This window comes from Pan troglodytes, chromosome 1 (assembly GCF_028858775.2).
Source record: "Pan troglodytes isolate AG18354 chromosome 1, NHGRI_mPanTro3-v2.0_pri, whole genome shotgun sequence".
Taxonomy (NCBI): domain Eukaryota; kingdom Metazoa; phylum Chordata; class Mammalia; order Primates; family Hominidae; genus Pan; species Pan troglodytes.
In genome coordinates this window covers 38,753,281-38,773,020 of record NC_072398.2, presented here as the reverse complement: position 1 = coordinate 38,773,020, position 19,740 = coordinate 38,753,281, and the positions used below count along the sequence as shown (strand labels likewise).

At 43.1% G+C, this 19,740-nt stretch overlaps 1 protein-coding gene across 6 annotated transcripts in view; it reads left to right on the top strand.

The window, feature by feature from the left end:
• The window catches only part of HHAT (hedgehog acyltransferase), a 347,324-nt gene that overhangs the window by 25,850 nt on the left and 301,734 nt on the right, over nucleotides 1-19,740 (top strand). For all 6 annotated transcript variants that reach the window (XR_010150711.1, XM_016938140.4, XM_001169263.6 and 3 more), the window contains one exon: nucleotides 9,950-10,017. Coding sequence is in view for 5 of the 6 variants with exons in the window: in XM_016938140.4 (XP_016793629.3) it covers nucleotides 9,950-10,017 (68 nt within the window). In the remaining variant the exon portion in view is untranslated. The remainder of the gene's footprint in view (nucleotides 1-9,949; nucleotides 10,018-19,740) is intronic.

Here is a 19,740-nt window from a genome sequence, read left to right as displayed (position 1 = left end):
GGTTTAGTAGACATAAAACTTTTTGTCTCTGTTTACTTTTTTTTTTTTTTTTAATAAGAGATGGAGTCTTGCTCTGTCACCCAGGCTGGAGTGCAGTGGCGCAATCTCGGCTCACTGCAACCTCTGCCTCCCAGGTTCAAGCAATTCTTCTGTCTTAGCCTCCTGAGTAGCTGGGACTACAGGTGCATGCCACCATGCCTGGCTAATTTTTGTATTTTTAGTACAGACAGGGTTTTACCATGTTAGTCAAGCTGGTCTCGAATTCCTGACCTGGGGTAATCCATTCCCCTCAGCCTCTCAAAGTGCTGGGATTACAGGCATGAGCCACCACGCCTGGCCCCTCTCTGTTTACATTTAATGTGAAAATGCAATGTACCATGCATCAGAAGGCTTGTGTGATAGGCCTTGAACGAATTGATGCCTCTGCCTAAAAGGATGCCATATATTTTTCTGGCCATGTCAATTTAATGCAATATTCAGAATAAAAACTATTGAATTCCCATCATTGAAAATCCTGGTGATAGAAGGAAGTCACCTGTTTTGTTTTTTTTTTTTAAAAAAAAAGCACCTGGGAGGGGAAGTCTTTGACTATTTCAGTTTACCACCTATTCGTTCTTATTTAAATGTTTTATTTCTTCTTGTACCCATCTTGACATTTTATAGCTTTCTAGGAAATCTATATACTTTATGTAGATTTTCAGTTTGATTAGTATATTGTGGTTCTTAACTCTTACTTAAAAATTTTTTGGTGTTTCATTATTTTATATTTTATCTGCATCATCTTCACTCCCTTCATTTCCTCTTTCCACTTCTCCCTCCCTTCTATTTTTTCTTTCTTTGATCAACGGTGCCAGAGATCTTATTAATCTTTTCAGCATTTGGCTTTATTTTCTCAGTTGTTTCTTTTTGTTTTCTAACTCATTGATTTTTGCCCTTATCTCATTATTTCCTTCCTTATTGTTTCTTTAGGTTTGGTCTGTTCCTTTTTATTTCAGTGTCATGAGTTGAATGCTTAGCTCATTTACTTTGTAAAGAATGTGTTTGGATTGTTGATTGTTTTTCTCAGAAAGATTTCTAGAAGAGGAGTTATAGAGTAAAACCACACAACCATTTTTCAGGTGCTTAATAGATGAACCCAGGCTGCTCTCAGGAAGGCTGTGCCAATTAACGCTTCCAAAGGAGGAGATCCATTTTTCTGTACTACTCTCAGCAAGTTGAGTGCTCTTCAATCCATCTCAAGTGTATTTTAGTATATGATGTGATATTTTTTCACAAATAGATAACTAAACATAATGTCTTTTTTTTTTTTTTTTTTTTTTTTGAGACAGAATCTTGCTCTGTTACCCAGGCTGGAGTACAGTGGCACGATCTCTGCTCACTGTAACCTCTGCCTTCTGGATTCAAGCAATTCTCATGCCTCTGCTTCCCGAGTAGCTGGGATTACAGGTGTGTACCACCACACCCTGCTAATTTTTGTATTTTTAGTAAAGACAGGGTTTCTCCATGTTAGTCAGGCTGGTCTCAAACTCCTTGGCCACCCAAAGTGCCGGGATTACTGTTGATTATAATTATGATGCAATCTTGATCATGTACTGAATTCTTTTGTTAAAATTTAAAATTTATTTTTATTTTTTATTTTATAAAAAGAGAGACAAGCTCTCTCTATGTTGCTCAGACTGGTCTCAAACTCCTGGACTCAAGCAATCTTCCTGCCTCGGCCTCCCAAAGTGCTGAGATTACATACATGAACAAGGGTGCCTGGCCTCACATATTAAATTCTTATATTCTGTTTAATTGATTTCTCAATCAATTCTTACATCAATACTGTGCCGTTTTAATTATTTTTGATTTACAAAATGCCTAAGTATCTGGAGTAAGTTATTAGTTATTGGTTCTTTGTTTTCAGATCTTTCTTAGGCTGTTCTTACTGGCTTATTCTTCCAGATATATATTTGAAATTGGCTACTTTCAAAAAATCATTAGGGTTTTAATTAGAATTGCAATAAACTTATAAATTAATTTGTAAATAATTGATATTTTTATAATGTGTCTTTCTATCCAATAATATATTTTTTCTTTGCTTATTCAAAATCTTTCATCACTTCCTTTAATGAAGGTTTGTGGTTGTCTTCATAATAGATTCTGCTAAAACTTAAGATTATTTCTGAGTCTTTTCCTTTCTCCTTTTGTGATTGGGATATTTTACAAATTTTCTAGCTGATTATTTCTGATCTACACTAAAGGTATTTATTTTGGTTTATGTATTTTATATTTCAGCAATTTATTGAATTCTCTTATGTTCCATTGGCTTGATTTTCCTTGTCCTTCTATTTAGATAATACCATCCACAGATAATGATAGTAGTTTTGCTTCATTTGTTTTTGCTTTGCTAGGACATCTAGAACAATACAATAGTTGAATATTAACCTGTTTTAATTCTGACTTTAATGGAAATCTCTGTATAGTGAAAGGTTGAACAAGCTTTACTTACTTGTTTTTAAAAACTCATGTTAAGGAATCCTAGCCCCTTTAAATTGGCAATAAGTGTTGAATTTTATTTGTTTTTAAAGTACCTATTCCTTTTTTGACCTATTGATACTATATTTTAAAGTCATCAGTTTTCCAGAGGCAAACCATATGGATTCATTCCTATTACAAACCTACCATGACCATGGTATTTTTAAACATACTGCTTTTTTCCCTAGGGTTAAAAAATATATGGATTTCTAAGTGAGAGTGGTTGGCCTGTAATTTTGTTTTGTCTCGTCCCCAAATTTCAATCTTGATATCCTGTTAGCTTTATAAAACAACTGGAGAGGATTCCATTTTAAAAAATATTATGGAACTGTTAAAGTAGTATATGAAATGTCTGCATCAGTGTCTGATGTTATTCACTTCTAAGTTTGTCTAGGCATGAAGTCTCTTTGGGAGTAGATTCATTGAAAACTTTTCAGTACCTTTCAGGGTTATTGGTATGTTTTCATTCTTAAGTCAGTTTGAGCAATTCATATTTTTCTATTTCATTATTATTATTTTTGAGACAGTGTCTCATTCTGTTGCTCAGGCTGGAGTGTAGTGGCTCAGTCCTAGCTCGCTGCAAACACAAGTGCTTGGGCTCAAGTGATCCTCCAACCTCGGCCTCCTAAGTAGCTAGGACTACAGGCACACAGTACCACACTTGCACACTTGCTTGGCTATTTTTTTTTTTTTTTGGAGACAGGGTCTTGCTATGTTGCCCAGGCTGGTCTTAAACCCCTGGCCTCAAGCCAAATCCCAAAGTCCTGGGATTATAGGCATGAGCCACTATGCCTGGCCTGTGAAAATTATTTTCTAATGAAAAGCAGCTACCCTAGAAACTTCTGATTTTGCAGAGCCCAGGCACATCTTCTTTTATGAAGCAGCTATGTTCCTGAAAAGTTGCATATTAATGACGTTTTTATAAATGAAATTGTGCTTCCCGTTGATTTGCGTTTTCATGTCACAGGCTTTTTTTTTCATTTTTTTAATATTCAGTGATATATCTGTAGTTAATGTTTCTTTAAATAAACTCTAGCACCAGGGAGCCCTCATATTTAAAGAGCTTTTGCTTTTTCTGGTGCGAAGTATTTATTTGAATCACTACTCCCTGTTTCTTTGTTTTTATATAGTTGTTCTTAAAGTGGGATACAGCTAGTATAGCGGAACACATTCACCTTCTACCTTTTGTTTGTTTCTTTATAAACCTGTGGCCTTCATTATTACTAAGCTCGATTTATGAAGAAAGGATACAGAAGCTCATTTATAGATTAGTTCTTTCTTTTACATTCTTCATGCAACATGCTAACCTCTTACGGGTCATGGGCTTTGTTAGGAAGTAATTTTTCCCACTGACTTCTGTGATTAGAGGAACGTGGTTGCAAGATGATCAGTAACTCTGAAGAACCCAGTCCAGGGTGGGAAAACAAAGGCCACTGGTCCTGTCCTTGAACAGGTGTCCTTGCTCTTGGAACCAGGTGAGCTGACTGAGTATGTCTGGGGCCACCAGGGGCCCTTCAGTTTACAAGGCTTTGTGAAAAGACCCAATTGAACTTCTCCTGTAGGAGCTGGGAACTGAACAGCCTGTCGTGAAGCATTAACAGTGAGTGTTGTGGAACAGCCAAGGCTCCAAACATTCTGTTTGGTGATGCTTCACATTATATTTGGCTGTGGTTTCCATTGTTATCTATGGCCAGGGTCTTAGGAAACAGTTGAATCACTGTCTTCCTATTGGAATGGATCCCAAGTCTTGTAGCCTATCCCTTACTCCTTGCACTGGCATTTTCCTCCTGGGTTAACACTGGTCCTTCAGGTAGGTGTTGGGGGTTCAGGAGCACTACCTCAAAACATGGCACCTTGGCATTTGAGAAAACAGCAGAAGCAGGAAAGTTACTCCAAACCTTTCTCCCCTGAAGCAGGTCATAAAACTCTCATGTGAGAGGTGCCTTCTCTATACACAAAAGAAGGGAACATCCTTATCTCAGAAGATGAAGGATCACACAGAAGAAATAGGTCTTGCTAAGTTCCCCTCAGTTTATTACCATTAGAACATACTCACTTTATCCAAATCTATTTCTCCATGACTGTCCAATCTTCATCAAACCTAGCATTAAAATATACAAATTTGGCTGGGTACGGTGGCTCACGCCTATAATCCCAGCACTTTGGGAGGCCGAGGCGGGTGGATAATGAGGTCAGGAGATCAAGACCATCCTGGCTAACACGGTGAAACCTCGTCTCTACTAAAAATACAAAAATTAGCCGGGTGTGGTGGCGGGCGCCTGTAGTCCTAGCTACTGGGGAGGCTGAGGCAGGAGAATGGCGTGAACCCGGGAGGTGGAGCTTGCAGTGAGCCGAGTTTGCACCACTGCACTCCAGCCTGGGCGACAGAGTGAGACTCCGTCTCAAAAAATAAAATAAAATAAAATTTAGCCATTTCTTAGTCTTCATTTCCTTACTAAGGCTCCTGTATCATGTGAAACTTACATTAAATACATTTGTATGCTCTTCTCTTGTTAATGTGCCTTTTGTTATAGGGGCCTCAGTCATGAACCTAAGAAAGTTGGAGGAAAAATATTTTTTTATCCTTACATAGGAGAGTGTTGGCTTCCAGGTAATCTGCTTTCTTAAGACTTCTAATAAGCCTCCCACAATGACATGGGGCAGAGCCTAGGCTAGAGGGCATTTGTGGGCAAGCCCTAGTGTTAGACTCCACAGCTCCTCATTCCTTCTGTTTCTCAGCTGGTGCTCCATGTCAGACCCCTGAACATGCACAGAGCTTATGGCTTACTCTTGGCTTGAGAGTTTCCATTTCAGACCAGGCTGCTTCTACTTCTCCCAGAAGCTCTAAAGTTTTCCATGCAAATTACGCACCTGGTGATCTGCCCCTGCAGACTCAGAATTTCTCAGGTGAGTGGCAGATGAGCAGCCCCATTTGGGAGTTTTGAAGCACATTTATGCAGTGTCTCCTTTTACATCCATTGACATATCTGATTTGCGTTTCCTTGGGTTATTTCTAAATCACTTTTTTATTCCTCAAGTGGAAATTGGAAGAGGAAAGAAGGAGCCCCTAGGCCTCCAGAGTGTCATGAAAAGCCACCCCCTTTCTGTAGGATAATCTGCAGAAGAATATTTGAGAGTTGCTTACCGCTAAATTCTCCTATCATTCGAAGCCCATCTTTTCTGTGCCCCCTTCCCATTCTCAACGACTGCCACAGTCTATTGTACTCATGGCTTCCTGGAGAAATAATCAGTAGGAGCTGATTGGAGTTTTGCCAATGCATAGAAACAGCGGGGCACGTGCCCCATGACTGGGTGTGCTGCTCCCTGGCAGTGGCTTGTGTCAGACTAGGGTGTGTGTGTGTATGTGTTTTCTTCTGATTATTGCCCTCTTACTACACACACCCCAGAATTAATTTCCCATCAAAATGCTGAGAGTGAAAAGGGGTAGGTTAGTTAGAGGTTTTAAGTAAATGGTTTACCACCACAGCTCATCGGCAGCGATTAAAATGCAAATCCTCTCACTCAGTAGGTAGGATGGAGCTTTGATGTATCCTTTTGTGGAAGGGAAGAATCAACAGCTGACATGGTAATCAGGACTCATCAGCAGAAATTGCTTCATTTCTGTGCTCTCAGGCAGTTTTGTGGAGCACTGAATTTGGGGAAATAGAACCAGGGCACTGGAAGAAAGAGCAGGTTCTGCCAGACAGTCCTGTGTGATGGGGAGAGAATTCCCAGGCACAGAAGGCTTCTTTTCTGTTTGTAGCAGCCTCTTGCTTGACTGTATTTGACTTAGGATAAAAACTCCAGTTCTGCTCAAAGAATGAAGGTCTGAGGTCCCTCCCTAAGAATAAAACTGCCTGTGCAAAAATTATAAATATAACTGCCTTTGTAGGACTAACAAATTAGTCATAAAATTAGAAATTATGGCTTAGGAGTTATGTAGCTAGAAGCCACAAGATTCTAAACCATCCCAATTGCTCCTAGGGATAACATCACTATTGTAAAACCTAAGATTGGTGCTTGAGATATTTTGCAGACTTTGTACTGGAGAGATCAGCTGGTGCCACCCAGATCGATGAACTGGCTCATTTGATCTTGCGGCTCCCACTCAGGAACCAACTCAGCACAGCAGGACAGCTTTGACTCCCTATGATTTCATCTCCGACCTGACCAATCAGCCCTGGCCCTCTACCTGCCAAATTATCCTTAAAAAACCCCAGTCTCACAAGGTCAGGAGTTCGAGACCAGCCTGACCAACATGGGGTTTTAGTAGAAACCCCGTCTCTACTAAAAATACAAAAATTAGCTGGGTGTAGTGGTGCACACCTGTAATCCCAGCCACTTGAGAGTCTGAGGGAGAAGAATCACTTGCACCCAGGAGGTGGAGGTTGTAGTGAGCCAAGATCGCACCACTGTACTCCAGCCTAGGCGACAGAGCGAGACTTCTGGGAAAAAACAAAAAAAAAAACCCAGTCTCCAAATTTTCAGGAGACTGATTTCGGTAATAATAAAACTCCCATCTGACATTTAGGCAGCTTTGTGTGAATTAAATTTCTCTATTGCAATTCCTCTGTCTTGGTAAATCTGCTATATCTGGGCAGTGGGCCGAATGAATCCAAAGGGCGGTTACCAGAAGATATAATCAGAAATTCTGAGGGTTACTGCAGCTTGTGGAAAGATGTCCTGCCACAGGTTCTCCTGTATCAACTACCTTCTGCAGCTGGGATTTTCAGCTAACTTAAGACAATTTGAAAACAGTGAGTTCCAAACAGGTCATGAATGGATTTAAGTTACAATTTAAAATTTATGTCAGGGAGCATTTGTGTCAAGAAATGAGACAAAGGTGATTTATATGAATTCTCCAAAACATGAGGAAAGGTTGTTTTTGTGTTTTTTTTGTTTTGTTTTGTTTTGATATGAAGTTTCGCTCTTGTTGCCCAGGCTGGAGTGCAATGGTATGATCTAGGCTCACCACAACTTCTGCCTCCCGGGTTCAAGCGATTCTCCTGCCTCAGCCTCCCGAGTAGCTGGGATTACAGGCACCTGCCACCACGCCCAGCTAATTTTGTGTTTTTAGTAGAGATGGGGTTTTTCCATGTTGGCCAGGCTGGTCTTGAACTCCTGACCTCAGGTGATCTGCCCGCCTTGGCCTCCCAAAGTGCTGGGATTACAGGCGTGAGCTACCGCGCCTGGCCGAGGACGGATTTTTGGTCTAGAGCTATGCTGTCCAATATTGTACTCGTGGGCCACATCTGGATAGGGAGCATTTGAAATGTGGCCAGGCCAAATTGAGGTGTGCTATAAAGATGACATGTAAATAGGATTATAAAGAATTAGAAAAAGGGAATGTAAAATAATTCATATAACTGTTTAATATTGATTTTATATTGAAATACAATTTTGGATATATTGGAATAAATAATTAACTTCACTTTTTTTTTTTTTTTAACTTTGTGGCTATTAGAAACTTTAAAATTTTAAGTGTGGTTCATGTTCTATTTCTGTTGGACAGCACTAGGCAAGATTTCATTATAATTCTCTTGTCTGCTATGGGGTTCCTTTCTCCCACTAGAGGGAGATATGTTCCAGCCTCAGGAAATCTGAGGCTAGCGTGTAAATGCCACTGCTTTTGAATGAACTCTTAAAGAAGCACTAAAAAAAAGAGCTTAAGTTTTTGCTTTGTTTTAATCCCGTGTAACTCTGATGTTTCTAAAGGTTGCAGTTTCTGTGAAAGTGAAGCCAAAACAGAAGCGGGAAGAGGCAGAAAGTTTTTCTACCCTCTTTGCCTTAATGAATTCAGAGGTTTCTGTTACTTCTTTGTTGGATCACAGTAACTTGTCGTTTGTTTGCCAATTGTTCCTTTGGACTTGAGTCTGTGTGTCTGTGTGCAGTGCAACACGCAAATAGGTGCGTGCACGCACACACAATGGTCTTGCGTGCAGCTGTCACAGAGAGGACCAGTGCCCTACTGCAATCACACACCTCCATGGCACACCCAGATCACTTGGATTGCACTGTGGCTGGGGCTCCTGGAGGTGTGCGGTGTGTACCCTGGGCCGGTGTGCAAGCCCCTCTCTTTTCTGTTGTTCCTAAATGTTGCCTGTGGTCTGACGCTTGGCTTGCTGTTTGCATCTAGTGTGTGTGAATCTGCCCCTTGATCCTACTCTGAAACCAGCATTATTTCATGATTATATTTTAGTGACAGCACTCTCTCCTGGGTTTCCTTCTGGATAGCTCCTTTTTGGTTTCTTGAGGTTTTTATACTTTTGTTGATCTGATATGCATTAATATTTCCCCGTTCTTGTCTATGTACTCTTTGTCCTTTTTTGGGGGGGAATCCCAGCCATTCTGGTGGTTTTGTCCCACCCTTATACTGAGAACTTGTAAGTCTTTATCTCCAGCTTAGAGCATTCCTTTGAGCTCCACCCGCATCCATGCAGTTGCCTACAGGACATCGCACAGACCTCAGCATCGGCTCCCACAGCATTCCTTCCTGCATCATGGCACTGATCAGCACTATCATAGTTTCTTATTCTGTGTTTGTCTATCTTCCCCAGTATACAGTAAGCCCCAGGAAGACAAAAGCCACACCAGTCTGGTTCCATTTCATTGCTAGTATCTTGTACTGTGTCTGGTTACTGTACATCCTCAAGAAGTGTTTGCAGATTTTATCTTTTGTTTCAAATCAACTGTATTGTTTACTTACAAACATGCTTATTACCATTATATGACTATTTTATTATATTTTGTTAGCATTATATCATAGCAGATCCAATCACCATAGTTTTGTGGCATAGTCTGTGTCAAAATTTCTTTTTTTTTTTCTTTTCTTTTTTGAGATGGAGTCTTGCTCTTGTTGCCCAAGCTGGAGTGCAATGGCATAATCTTGGCTCACTGCAACCTCTGCCTCCCAGTTGAAGCAATTCTCTTGCCTCATTCTCCTGACCATGCCACCACACCTGGCTAATTTTTGTATTTTTAGTAGAGATGGGGTTTCACCACATTGGTCAGGCTGGTCTCAAACTCCTGAACTTGTAACCTGCCCGTCTTGGCCTCCCAAAGTGTTGGGATTACAGGCGTGAGCCACCATGCCCGGCCCAAAATTTCTAACAGCGTGTGCACATGGGCCATTTGCAGTAACCCTTCCCATGTTTTCCTGTGTTGGAAACTCTTCTCCCTTGCTCTCTCCTTTTGTGACCCTTATTACAAGCCAAGTTTCCATCAGTGGCTCTACATATTTCCAGGAACTTAGGTCACAGAACACTGGAAAGCAAGGTCAAGGAGTGTGGTATGTTTCCGTGCCTGCAGCTTAGTCCACTGGCTGCTTTTCCAGGACATAGTCCAATTCTTTCAGTGCTTCAGCTCTTCAGCCAGCCCAGTTTTGTTTAGATTTGTGACTAACGAAGACTTTTTTTTTTGTTTTTTTGGTCAGAACATGAAGAGGAGCTGGACCAGGAATTTGAGCTGGAGACTGACACTTTATTTGGAGGATTAAAGAAGGTACAAAGTGGATGAATAATAAATCTCAGTTTTCAAACCTGATTTCAATATTTCACATCACATTTGTATTTGGAGTCGATCCAGGTATCGGATTCAGCAGCAATGTGGAATGAAGCACCCTTTCTGCCTTAAAGGTGTGAGTGTGCTGTGTTGGGGAAGGCGTTCCCAGGGTCTCTATGTTCTTGTCCCCTGTTCTCTTCTGAAGATACCAGAAATGTGACTAACCTTATCAGTTAGGACAGTTTTCACTTTTGTAAAGCTCAGAAACTTCCTACTTGACCTAGCCAGATCCATCAGAATCGCATGCAGCCCCTGGACACTCCTATACCAACTGCCGGCAGCTGCAGGAACATCTTCCTTCCGGCCTCTGAGTGTCCCTGGCTGTCCATGCTGCTGCAGAGCATGCTGGGAATTCACATCGCTCGTCCCTCTGGTAGGGTGGTGCCAGGCGGCTGGCTCGCTTGTCTTCAGCAGCAGCTCATTTTGTCTACGTTGGTAGCAGGCAGAGTGGCCACTGTTCTTTCACATACCCATGTCTTTCTAGATGTGACCAGTAGCACTTCTGTGCTAGAGTATATATTCTGGGTAGGTACCAGACCCTTCCAGTTGAGCGATGCCTGACTACTTTTTTCTCCCACCAGAACCCCTGTCCCTTTTAGGCTGGGGTTCTTCTCATTCTTCTCCATTCAGTTTCTCAGGACCCCATTTCAGCTACGACTTGGACTGTAGGGGGTCCAGGGCCCAGGTCATGGTGTGGGCTTCGGGTCAAGGCTAATTATGGGCTGTGTATTTGTTTTCTAAGTATTTTTATATGTTTTTAAAATGTTATCAGAGCGTTTTGTTTTGTTTTCTATTTTTACTTTATGTAATATACCAAATAGATTACAGATTCAATCAGCCTTTTGTGGGCTGGCTTGGGACTTAAAAGACACCTTGCATTCCAGGTTCGGAACACTCTGCTTGCAAATGAACTTTTGCAAGACACTTCATTTCCAAGTTGGGTACTGCCTGTACTAATATTTTTCTATTGAAAGTTGCAGATCTTGCTTGAATTGTAACAAATGTAGCTCAATTTCCATTTTGATTTGCTAGGGTAGCCTGTTCCTTTCTCCCGGCTCTGTACAGAGCCATATGTAAGATACAAGGCCCATGTTTGTCTGGAACTGAGAAGAGCATTCTGCCCTGCATGGGGTGCCATTCTTGGCTTTTGTCGCTCTACCCACCAGATGCTTCCATGAAAACTTAGATGTAAATTGAATTTTCATCCATGGCATCCATTTCTAGATGTTTCTTATTTAAATAAGCCCTTTCTAGGATTGTTAATAAGAATGTAATGTGGGTAGTATTGTGCCCACTTCAGAGATGAGGAAATCTGGGAAGCTTTGTCACAAAGTGGAATTTGAGATGAAATAGGAATTAGCCTTTCTGAGTGTCTCGGATCTACTCTTTACGAATGTAACACTAGCAGATGTCTTACAGCAGAAAAAAAGATGTTTTTTTTTTCCTTTTAGAGTTAAAATTCAAGCATTTTAGATAATATTGGAAATATAGAATTATTTGCCAGGGCAAAAATAAGCAGACACATTTGAAAGACTTTTAGCTGCAGAGGAACAATGGTGAGGCAGCGTGAGAAAGTGAACACAGGGTCAGGCCCCAACAAGTTTTGGAGCTGCCACAGATTTCATGATCAAGGGCAGGCTCAGCCCAGCCATGCGTTGCTACTTCTAGACAAAGCGGCTTTGTCTTCACTGACTTCCCAGCTCTTGTCACTTCACTGGGTCAAGTCCAGCTGCTTGACTCCCTGCAGAGGCTCCAGAGTCCTGCAGAGATGACCCCTTCTCAGTGCTCTCTACAACAGCTCTCATAACAGGTCTGGGGTCGGGAGTGTTGTTGCTCAGGCCAATTCTGCCTTCACAGAAGAGTCCACATGGCACAGACACACACACTCTGGGAGCTCCAAGGATTCCGTCTTTTGCCATCCTGACAAATCTGTCCATCCCTCTGTCTGACTATCCATTCATCTACCAGTGCTCTGAGCACCTCTCATCTTCTCATCTCTCTACTTCTCATCACCTTGCATGTGGGGTGGGTGGTTTGGAGCCCTAGAATTTACGGAGGAAATGGGTCCTGGTGAATATCTGGCAGAGGAAGGACATTGATATGGGTCCCTAGGATCAAGATACTCCTTGCTGAATATTTCTTTTCTCAGAGGCTGTAGGAAGTGGCAAGCACATGCTATTTTGGTCCAAATTCTAATCAAAAGAAGATATTAGGTGTGACTAGAAATCATGACCTTTAGAAGAAAGCTTATGTTTTCTGACCAGCCCATCCCTTGAATGTTAGTCTGCAGCTGGGTTGGTAAACCTCAGTACTGCTGACAGTTTTTTTTTTTTTTTTTTTTTTTTGGGAGACGGAGTCTCCCTCTGTTGCCCAGGCTGGAGTGCAGTGGCGTGATCTTGGCTCACTGCAACCTCTGCCTCCTGGGTTCAAGTGATTCTCCCACCTCAGCTTCCTGAGTAGCTAGGATTACAGGCACCTGCAACCACATCCAGCTAATTTTTTTTTTATTTTTAGTAGAGATGGGGTTTCGCCATATTAGCCATGCTGGTCTCAAACTCCCGACCTCAGGTGATCCACCTGCATTGGCCTCCCAAAATACTGGGATTACAGGTGTGGGCCACCATGCCTGGCTGACATTTTATTTTGTTGAGATAGGGTCTCGCTCTGTAACCCAGGCTGGAGTGCAGTGGCACAATCTTGGCTCACTGCAACCTCCATCTCTCAGGTTCAAACAATTCTCTTGCCTCAGTCTCTTGAGTAGCTGGGATTATAGGCACACGCCACCACGCCTGGCCAATTTTTGTATTTTTAATAGAGATGGGGTTTCACCACGTTGGCTAGGCTGGTCTCAAACTCCTGACCTCAAGTGATCCACCTGCCTCAGCCTCTGAAAGTGCTGGCATTAGAATCATGAGCCACCATGCCTGGCCACATTTTATTAAAAAAATTTTTTTTTTGAAGAGATGCGATCCTGCTCTGTCACCCAGGCTGGAGTACAGTGGTTGTAATCATAGCTCACTGGAGACTTGAACTCCTAGGCTCAAACGATCCTTCTGCCTCAGCCTCTTGAGTAGCTGGGACTACAGACATGCACCACCATACCTGGCTGATTTTTAATATTTTGTAGAGATGGGGGTCTCACTATATTACCCAGGCTGGTCTTGAACTCCTAGCCTCAGCCTTCCAAAGCACTGGGGTTACAGGTGTGAGCTATGCTGCCTGGCCACTACTGACATTCTAGATTAGATGGCTGTTGTGGTGAGCTGCTCTGGACGTTGTACAATGCTTAGCAGAGTCCCTGGACTCTACCTAGTAGATGCTAGCAGCATTTCCTGCCCTAAGCCTTAACAATTTTAAAAAGTGGGCTGGGTGTGGTGGCTCACTCCTGTAATCCCAGCACTTGGGAAGGCTAAGACCAGCGATCATTGAGGTCAGGAGTAGTCTGGCCAACATGATGAAACCCCATGTCTACTAAAAATACAAAAATTACAGCCAGGTGTGTGCCTGTAATCCCAGCTACTCCAGGGACTGAGACACAAGAATTGCTTGAACCCGGGAGGTGGAGGTTGTAGTGAGCAGAGATCGTGCCACTGCACTCTGCACTCCAGCCTGGGTGTCAGAGTGAGACCTTGTCTCTAAAAATAAAATCAAAAACAAGAAACAATTTAAAAAGTCTCCATGCATTGCCAAATGCCCCCAGGAGGCAAAAATCATCCCCTTTTAAGAGCAGCTGGTCTATAGCAATATTTAAGGGCTCTTAAATGACCACTCCCTTGGTCATGCCGATTTGCCATTCTTACCTTTACTCATCCTGTTCCTCTTCTGGATTGGGGCTCATGCCTTCCCTGTCCGGCCCTCACTCAGACTTCAGATCATAGCTGGCTCCCTGTCACGGAAGCATTGCCTGAAGCTCAAGCTGGGCTTGGTGCTCATAATTCCTGACACTTCCCTGCCTCTCTCTTTACTTCCTTCCACAAATACAGCTTTCAATGAGAGTGTCTCTGTGCTCAAGTCCATATGGAGTGCTGGGGACAGTGGTGAGCCAGACAGACAACATTCCTATGCTAGTTTCTCCTACTAGGGACAGGCTGACCGCAAACAAATGAACAATGGCCACAGATTGAGCTAAATGACATGAAGGCAGTAAACAGGGTGATAGGATAGCACTCTTTTGGATGAAATCGTGTACCCTATTATGACAAATTTATTTGTAGAATTTTATTTGGTGTTGTCCTTTCTCACTTAGATTGTGGGTCCCACAAAAGCAGGGCTGGGATTTAATCATTTCTGTATCTTCAATGCCTGGAGAAGAGTCAGTGAGTATTTTATTGAATTTAACTGCAGGAAAGAGTGAAGGGCCAGGTTGCAGCATGGAGGTGTGAAATACATTGGTCCTACGTGCCTCTAGATAGCCATGTAGGTAAGTGGGCTAAGTGGGACAGTGTGTAGAGTCAGAGTAGGGAGACACCATTCTGGGCACAAAAAATCACAAACTGCTTCTGGGAGAAGGGGGCTGACCTTCACCTGAGCTCCAGAGAATGGGTAGGATTTGGCAAGATCATCAGTAGAGGAGATGCTGTTCCAGTGGTGTTGCTATGGTTAGAAAAGGGAAGAATGTATTAGGGAAATGGTGAGTCAAAGTGAAGCTTCACTTAGGGCAGTGAAAGGGAGCTGGACCTGACTGTAGTCCTCCAATTTTTGATGATGTTCAGGTTTGGAGGATTACAGCCCCAATCAAGAATGCTTTTGAGCTTTGTCATTTCTTTGAGGGTAACGCTGATTGCACTTGCCAAGACAACAGAAGTGGTGTGGGTGCTTGCGTAGGTGCGGCTGTCAAGGGCTGTTCAGACTCCATATGCTTTGGTTTTTGCATCCTTTTTTGTAATGTTTGCTCTTCCAGGCTGTCAGGGTAAAAGCCCCTCCCCCACCCCCCACCCCCTGCAGGCTCCAGTGTGCTGTGCTAGAATGGGGTGAACCCAGCCTTGCTGGGTTCTGGGGTGATCTGTCGTTGTATTTGCCAGTCCCTTTTTCTTTCTTCTTGCTGGTCTTCTCTCTAGTGATGCCAGGGAGATAGGGGAAATATTTCAGTGCCCACGTTGCTTGCTCGATGAAGTAAACATGTTTCTAGACAGTAGCATCTGAACCAAACTGATACAAATGAAGTTCTATGTCAGGTATATTGTCATTCATTTTTTTCCTTTTATTTAGGATTCAAGATCATAAATTCTTGGCATAATGGAAAGAGCACAGGTTTGGAGTTGGATGGGCTTAAGTTCAAATTTGGCTTTGCTACATCTGAGAAAATAATTTACCTCCTTTTTAAAAAAATGTATGTATTTTTTTCAGACAGGCTGAAGTACAGTGGCATGATCTTGGCTCACCATAACCTCTGCCTCCCAGGTTCAAGTGATTCTCTTGCCTCAGCCTCCTGAGTAGCTGGGGTTACAGGCGTGTGCCACCACACTCAGCTAGGTTTTGTATTTTTAGTAGAGATGCGTTTCGCCATGTCGGCCAGGCTGGTCTTGAACTCCTGGCCTCAAGTGATCCACCTGTCTCAGCCTTCCAAAGTGCTGGGATTACAGGCATGAGCCACTGTGCCTGGCCTCATTTACCTCCTTTTAGCCTCAGTTTTATTACCTGCAACATGGGAATACAAGGTTATGGAGAAAGAGGTGATGGACAGAAAACACCCAGCATGCTTGTACTTAGTACAGAATAGATACACAATACCTGTTATTGTGGTTATTGTTACTTTTTTCTTCCATGGATGAATAATTCCTTCCTTTAGCATTAAGAATTACTGATTCTTGGTCAGGTACAGTGGCTCACGCCTGTAATCCCAGCACTTTGGGAGGCCGAGGTGGGCGGATCACCTGAGGTCAGGAGTCCACGACCAGTCTGGCCAACATGGTGAAACTCCGTCTCTACTAAAAATACAAAAATTAGCTGGATGTGGTGGCGGGTGCCTATAATCCCAACTACTTGGGAGGCTGAGGCAGGAGAATCGCTTGAACCTGGGAGGCGGAGGTTGCAGTGAGCCGAGCCTGCGCCATCGCACTCCAGCCTGGGCAACAAGAGTGAAACTCTGTCTCAAAAAAGAAGAAGAAAAAAAAAAGAATTGCTGATTCTCCCTCTGTAGCAAGGAGGTAATGTTCTACAGAGAGACATTTACATGTAAAGGGGGACTGCTGTTGAAAGGAGCTCTCAAAATCCTAATGCATTATGAAGAGTGTTGCAAGTAATCCCTTCTATTCTTTCCTGAGGACACATTTTCCCATGACAGGTTTCTGAAATTGGGGCAGACCTCTAAATAAGCTGTTCTTTCAGAAGTAAAATCAGAGAGGACTTTCCATTGCCTGTGAGGAGGCTTAGGAAGAAGAGACAGAGGCAGACGGGAGCTTGAATACGAATGACTATGAACATAGAGAAAGAGGTGCTTCTATAAAGACACAGTTCTTAGCTACTCATGCTTTGCCCATGAAGATTTTTAAGATTTGGCTTATTTATAAATGCCTCTGCATTTTAATACTTCAGGAAAACAACATTCCATTTTGACTCATTTAACACATGAGTTAAATGTGCACCTGCTGTGTAAGCAGCTTCCAGGCCACGTGCCAGGGATGCTGTGACATTCGAGGCTCAGTCTCTGTCCTAAGTGGGCTCTGAAGTTTGGGGGAAGGTGATGATGTGACAGTGAGCTGGTGGTGCAACAGCCACTGGGGCTTGTAGAGACAGAGGGTGCAGAGAACCCCAGCGGCAGGGACTGAAGGGAGGTGATGGCTGGGAGACGGGAAAGGCAGGTGAAGGGAATAGCATGCCTGACGACCTGGATTTGAGTGAAATAAATTTGGCTTGGCTAGAAGGTTGAGTTGTGAGGAGGGCAAATGACTCAAGACAGGCAGGGGATAGATCGTAAAGGCCATGAAGTGCCATATGCGGAGTCTGGACTTTATCCAGAGGGCAGTGGTCAGTCATTGAAGGGTTTCAGGTGCCATTTCTTCTGTGGACTCTTTCTGGAGCCCTCTGACTGATTTTCCTGCCTTGCCCTGTCTCTCTCTTCTTTCTCTTCTCTCTCTGCACACACATATACACACACAGACTCTTGATCTGTTAGTTTTGCAGAGCTAAACCCTTGATTCTACCTTCACCTTATTTTCTCCTAGCTTCTTCAATGACTTTTTTTTTTTTTTCTGCATGCAGAGTCTCACTGTGTCACCCAGGCTGGAGTGCAGTGCATGATCTTGGCTCACTGCAACCTCTGCCTCCTGGGTTCAAGTGATTCTCCTGCCTCAGCCTCCCAAGTACCTGGGATTACAGGTGCCCATCACCATGCCTGGCTAATTTTTGTATTTTTAGTAGAGATGGAGTTTCACTATGTTGGCCAGGCTGGTCTTGAACTCCTGACCTCATGATCCACCCATCTTGGCCTCTCAAAGTGCTGGGATTACAGGTGTGAGCCACTGCATCTGGCCTTCAAGGACCTTTTTAATGAAACAAATAATATTTCCCATGAACTACTAGATAGAAGAGAGAGAGAACAGAGCAGGGTACCTGGTGGCTAAAAATTAATAAGCAAATTTGATGTTTATCCATTCACATTGCAGATGCTATTTTTTTTTTTTTTTTTTTTTTTTTTTTTTTTTTTTTTTTGGAGACGGAGTCTCACTCTCTCACCCAGGCTGGAGTGCAGTGACGTGATCTCGGCTCACTGCAACCTCCGCCTCCTGGGTTCAAGCGATTCTCTTGCCTCAGCCTCCCGAGTAGCTGGGACTACAGGCATGTGCCACCATGCCCAGCTAAGTTTTTGTATTTTTAGTAGAGACGGGGTTTCACCGCATTAGCTAGGATGGTCTTGATCTCCTGACCTCGTGATCCACCAGCCTTGGCCTCCCAAAGTGCTGGGATTACAGGCATGAACCACCACACCTGGCTGCAGATCCTATTTTTACGTAAGGCAGAGAGCTACAATTCTTATTCCTGTTCTCACCAGGAAATCACTAACATCTTACATTTTTCCTACCTGTCCGCAAATTTACATGTCAGGAAGAAAATCTAGCATGGATGAGACTAGACAAAAGGTCATGTACTGATGGGTAAAGAGCTGGCATTCTTTGTGTTCACAAGAAGGAAGCAAACCTGACCTTCCATCACCAATCATGGGTTTCTTTTTTTTCTTATTTATTTTTTTGAGACAGAGTCTCACTCTGTTGCCTGTGTTAGAGTGCAGTGGCACAACCATGGTTCACTATAACCTCTGCCTCCCAAGTTCAAGCGATTCTCGTGCCTCAGCCTCCCAAGTAGCAGGGCCTACAGGCATGTGCCACCATACTTGGCTAACTTTTTGTATTTTTAGTAGAGACAGGTTTTCAACATGCTGGCTAGGCTGGCCTCAAACTCCTGGCCTCAAGTGATCCACCTGCCTTGGCCTCCCAAAGTGCTGGGATTACAGGTGTGAGCCACCCCGCCTGGCCTAATCCATGGGTTTCTTGCCCCTGACATTTTGGAGACTCTTCAACCCACATTCTTTGTCTGGAGGGGCTGGCATGGAACACAGGAATCTGTCTCTGCTAAGAAAGCCTCTCTGGGAAGGGGAAAAACTGTGTAAAATCCAGTTTTCTGTTAAGACAGGCTGAACATTCACGCACACAGCCAAATCACTTATTAATCTGCTCCCATCAGATGGAGGGAAGCAGAGAGATGACAGACATGCTGGAATAATCTTTGAGGGGCTGCGGATTAATGAAAATGAGTTAAGGCCTAACCTCTGTAAACTCACCAGAGTTTACACACATGAAACGAAGCAAACGTTGCCAAGAGATCAATGTTCCTTTATAAGAAGTCCCCAACCCCAGTGGGCATATTCACCTCAATTCAGCAAACATTATCAAGAGTCTACTAATGTTTGAGGGAGTTCGATGCAAAGATGAAGACATTCCCACTGTTGAGAATGGTGAGAAATTTCTCAGTCACAAACCAGTCAGCTTACAAGTCAGTGCTTACTGCCTGCTTTCTGATCTGGGTTGTGGTAATGCTGTGGGTTAAGGAATTAAGAGGCATTATTTCTCTACTCAACAAGTTTATACTCTATTTGAGAATTCCAGGAGGACACCCCTAGCTTTAATATGGCTGATGTGTCAAGTATTTAACAAGGGCCAGAGCTGTACACAGCCAGGACAATTGGCCCTGCTCGTGGGTCCTGCCTGAAAGCTGGCCCTGGCATGCCATTTAACAAAGTGTTTCCACATGTATGATTGTCCCTAGTCGGTGTAGCCAAAAATTGCTGGGAGAGTTTCTAGCCTTGGAATGATCAGAGAAGACTCTCTGGAATAGGTGGATTGGAGCTGAGTCTTGAATAGAAGTACTATGTTTTGAACTGACCCAAGCCTATTTTGTTGTTTAACAAAAATAAAGTTCTTTGGTTTTACTCTTGGTAACTTCTGTCACTTGGAGGTGAACAGGAGTTAAATGTCTTCTCTCCCACAACCTTGCCACCAAGTGGTATGTTAAACAGTGAAGGTGTCTAACTGAATTCTCCTACAAGTACAAACATTCATTAGGTAGGGAAGTACAAAACCATCATTGAACTTGTTCCTGAAAGCTTGTGAAGCCTCTATTGTCTGTCTTTAGGTACTCCAACAAGCATCTTGCACGGAAGTTCCTTCT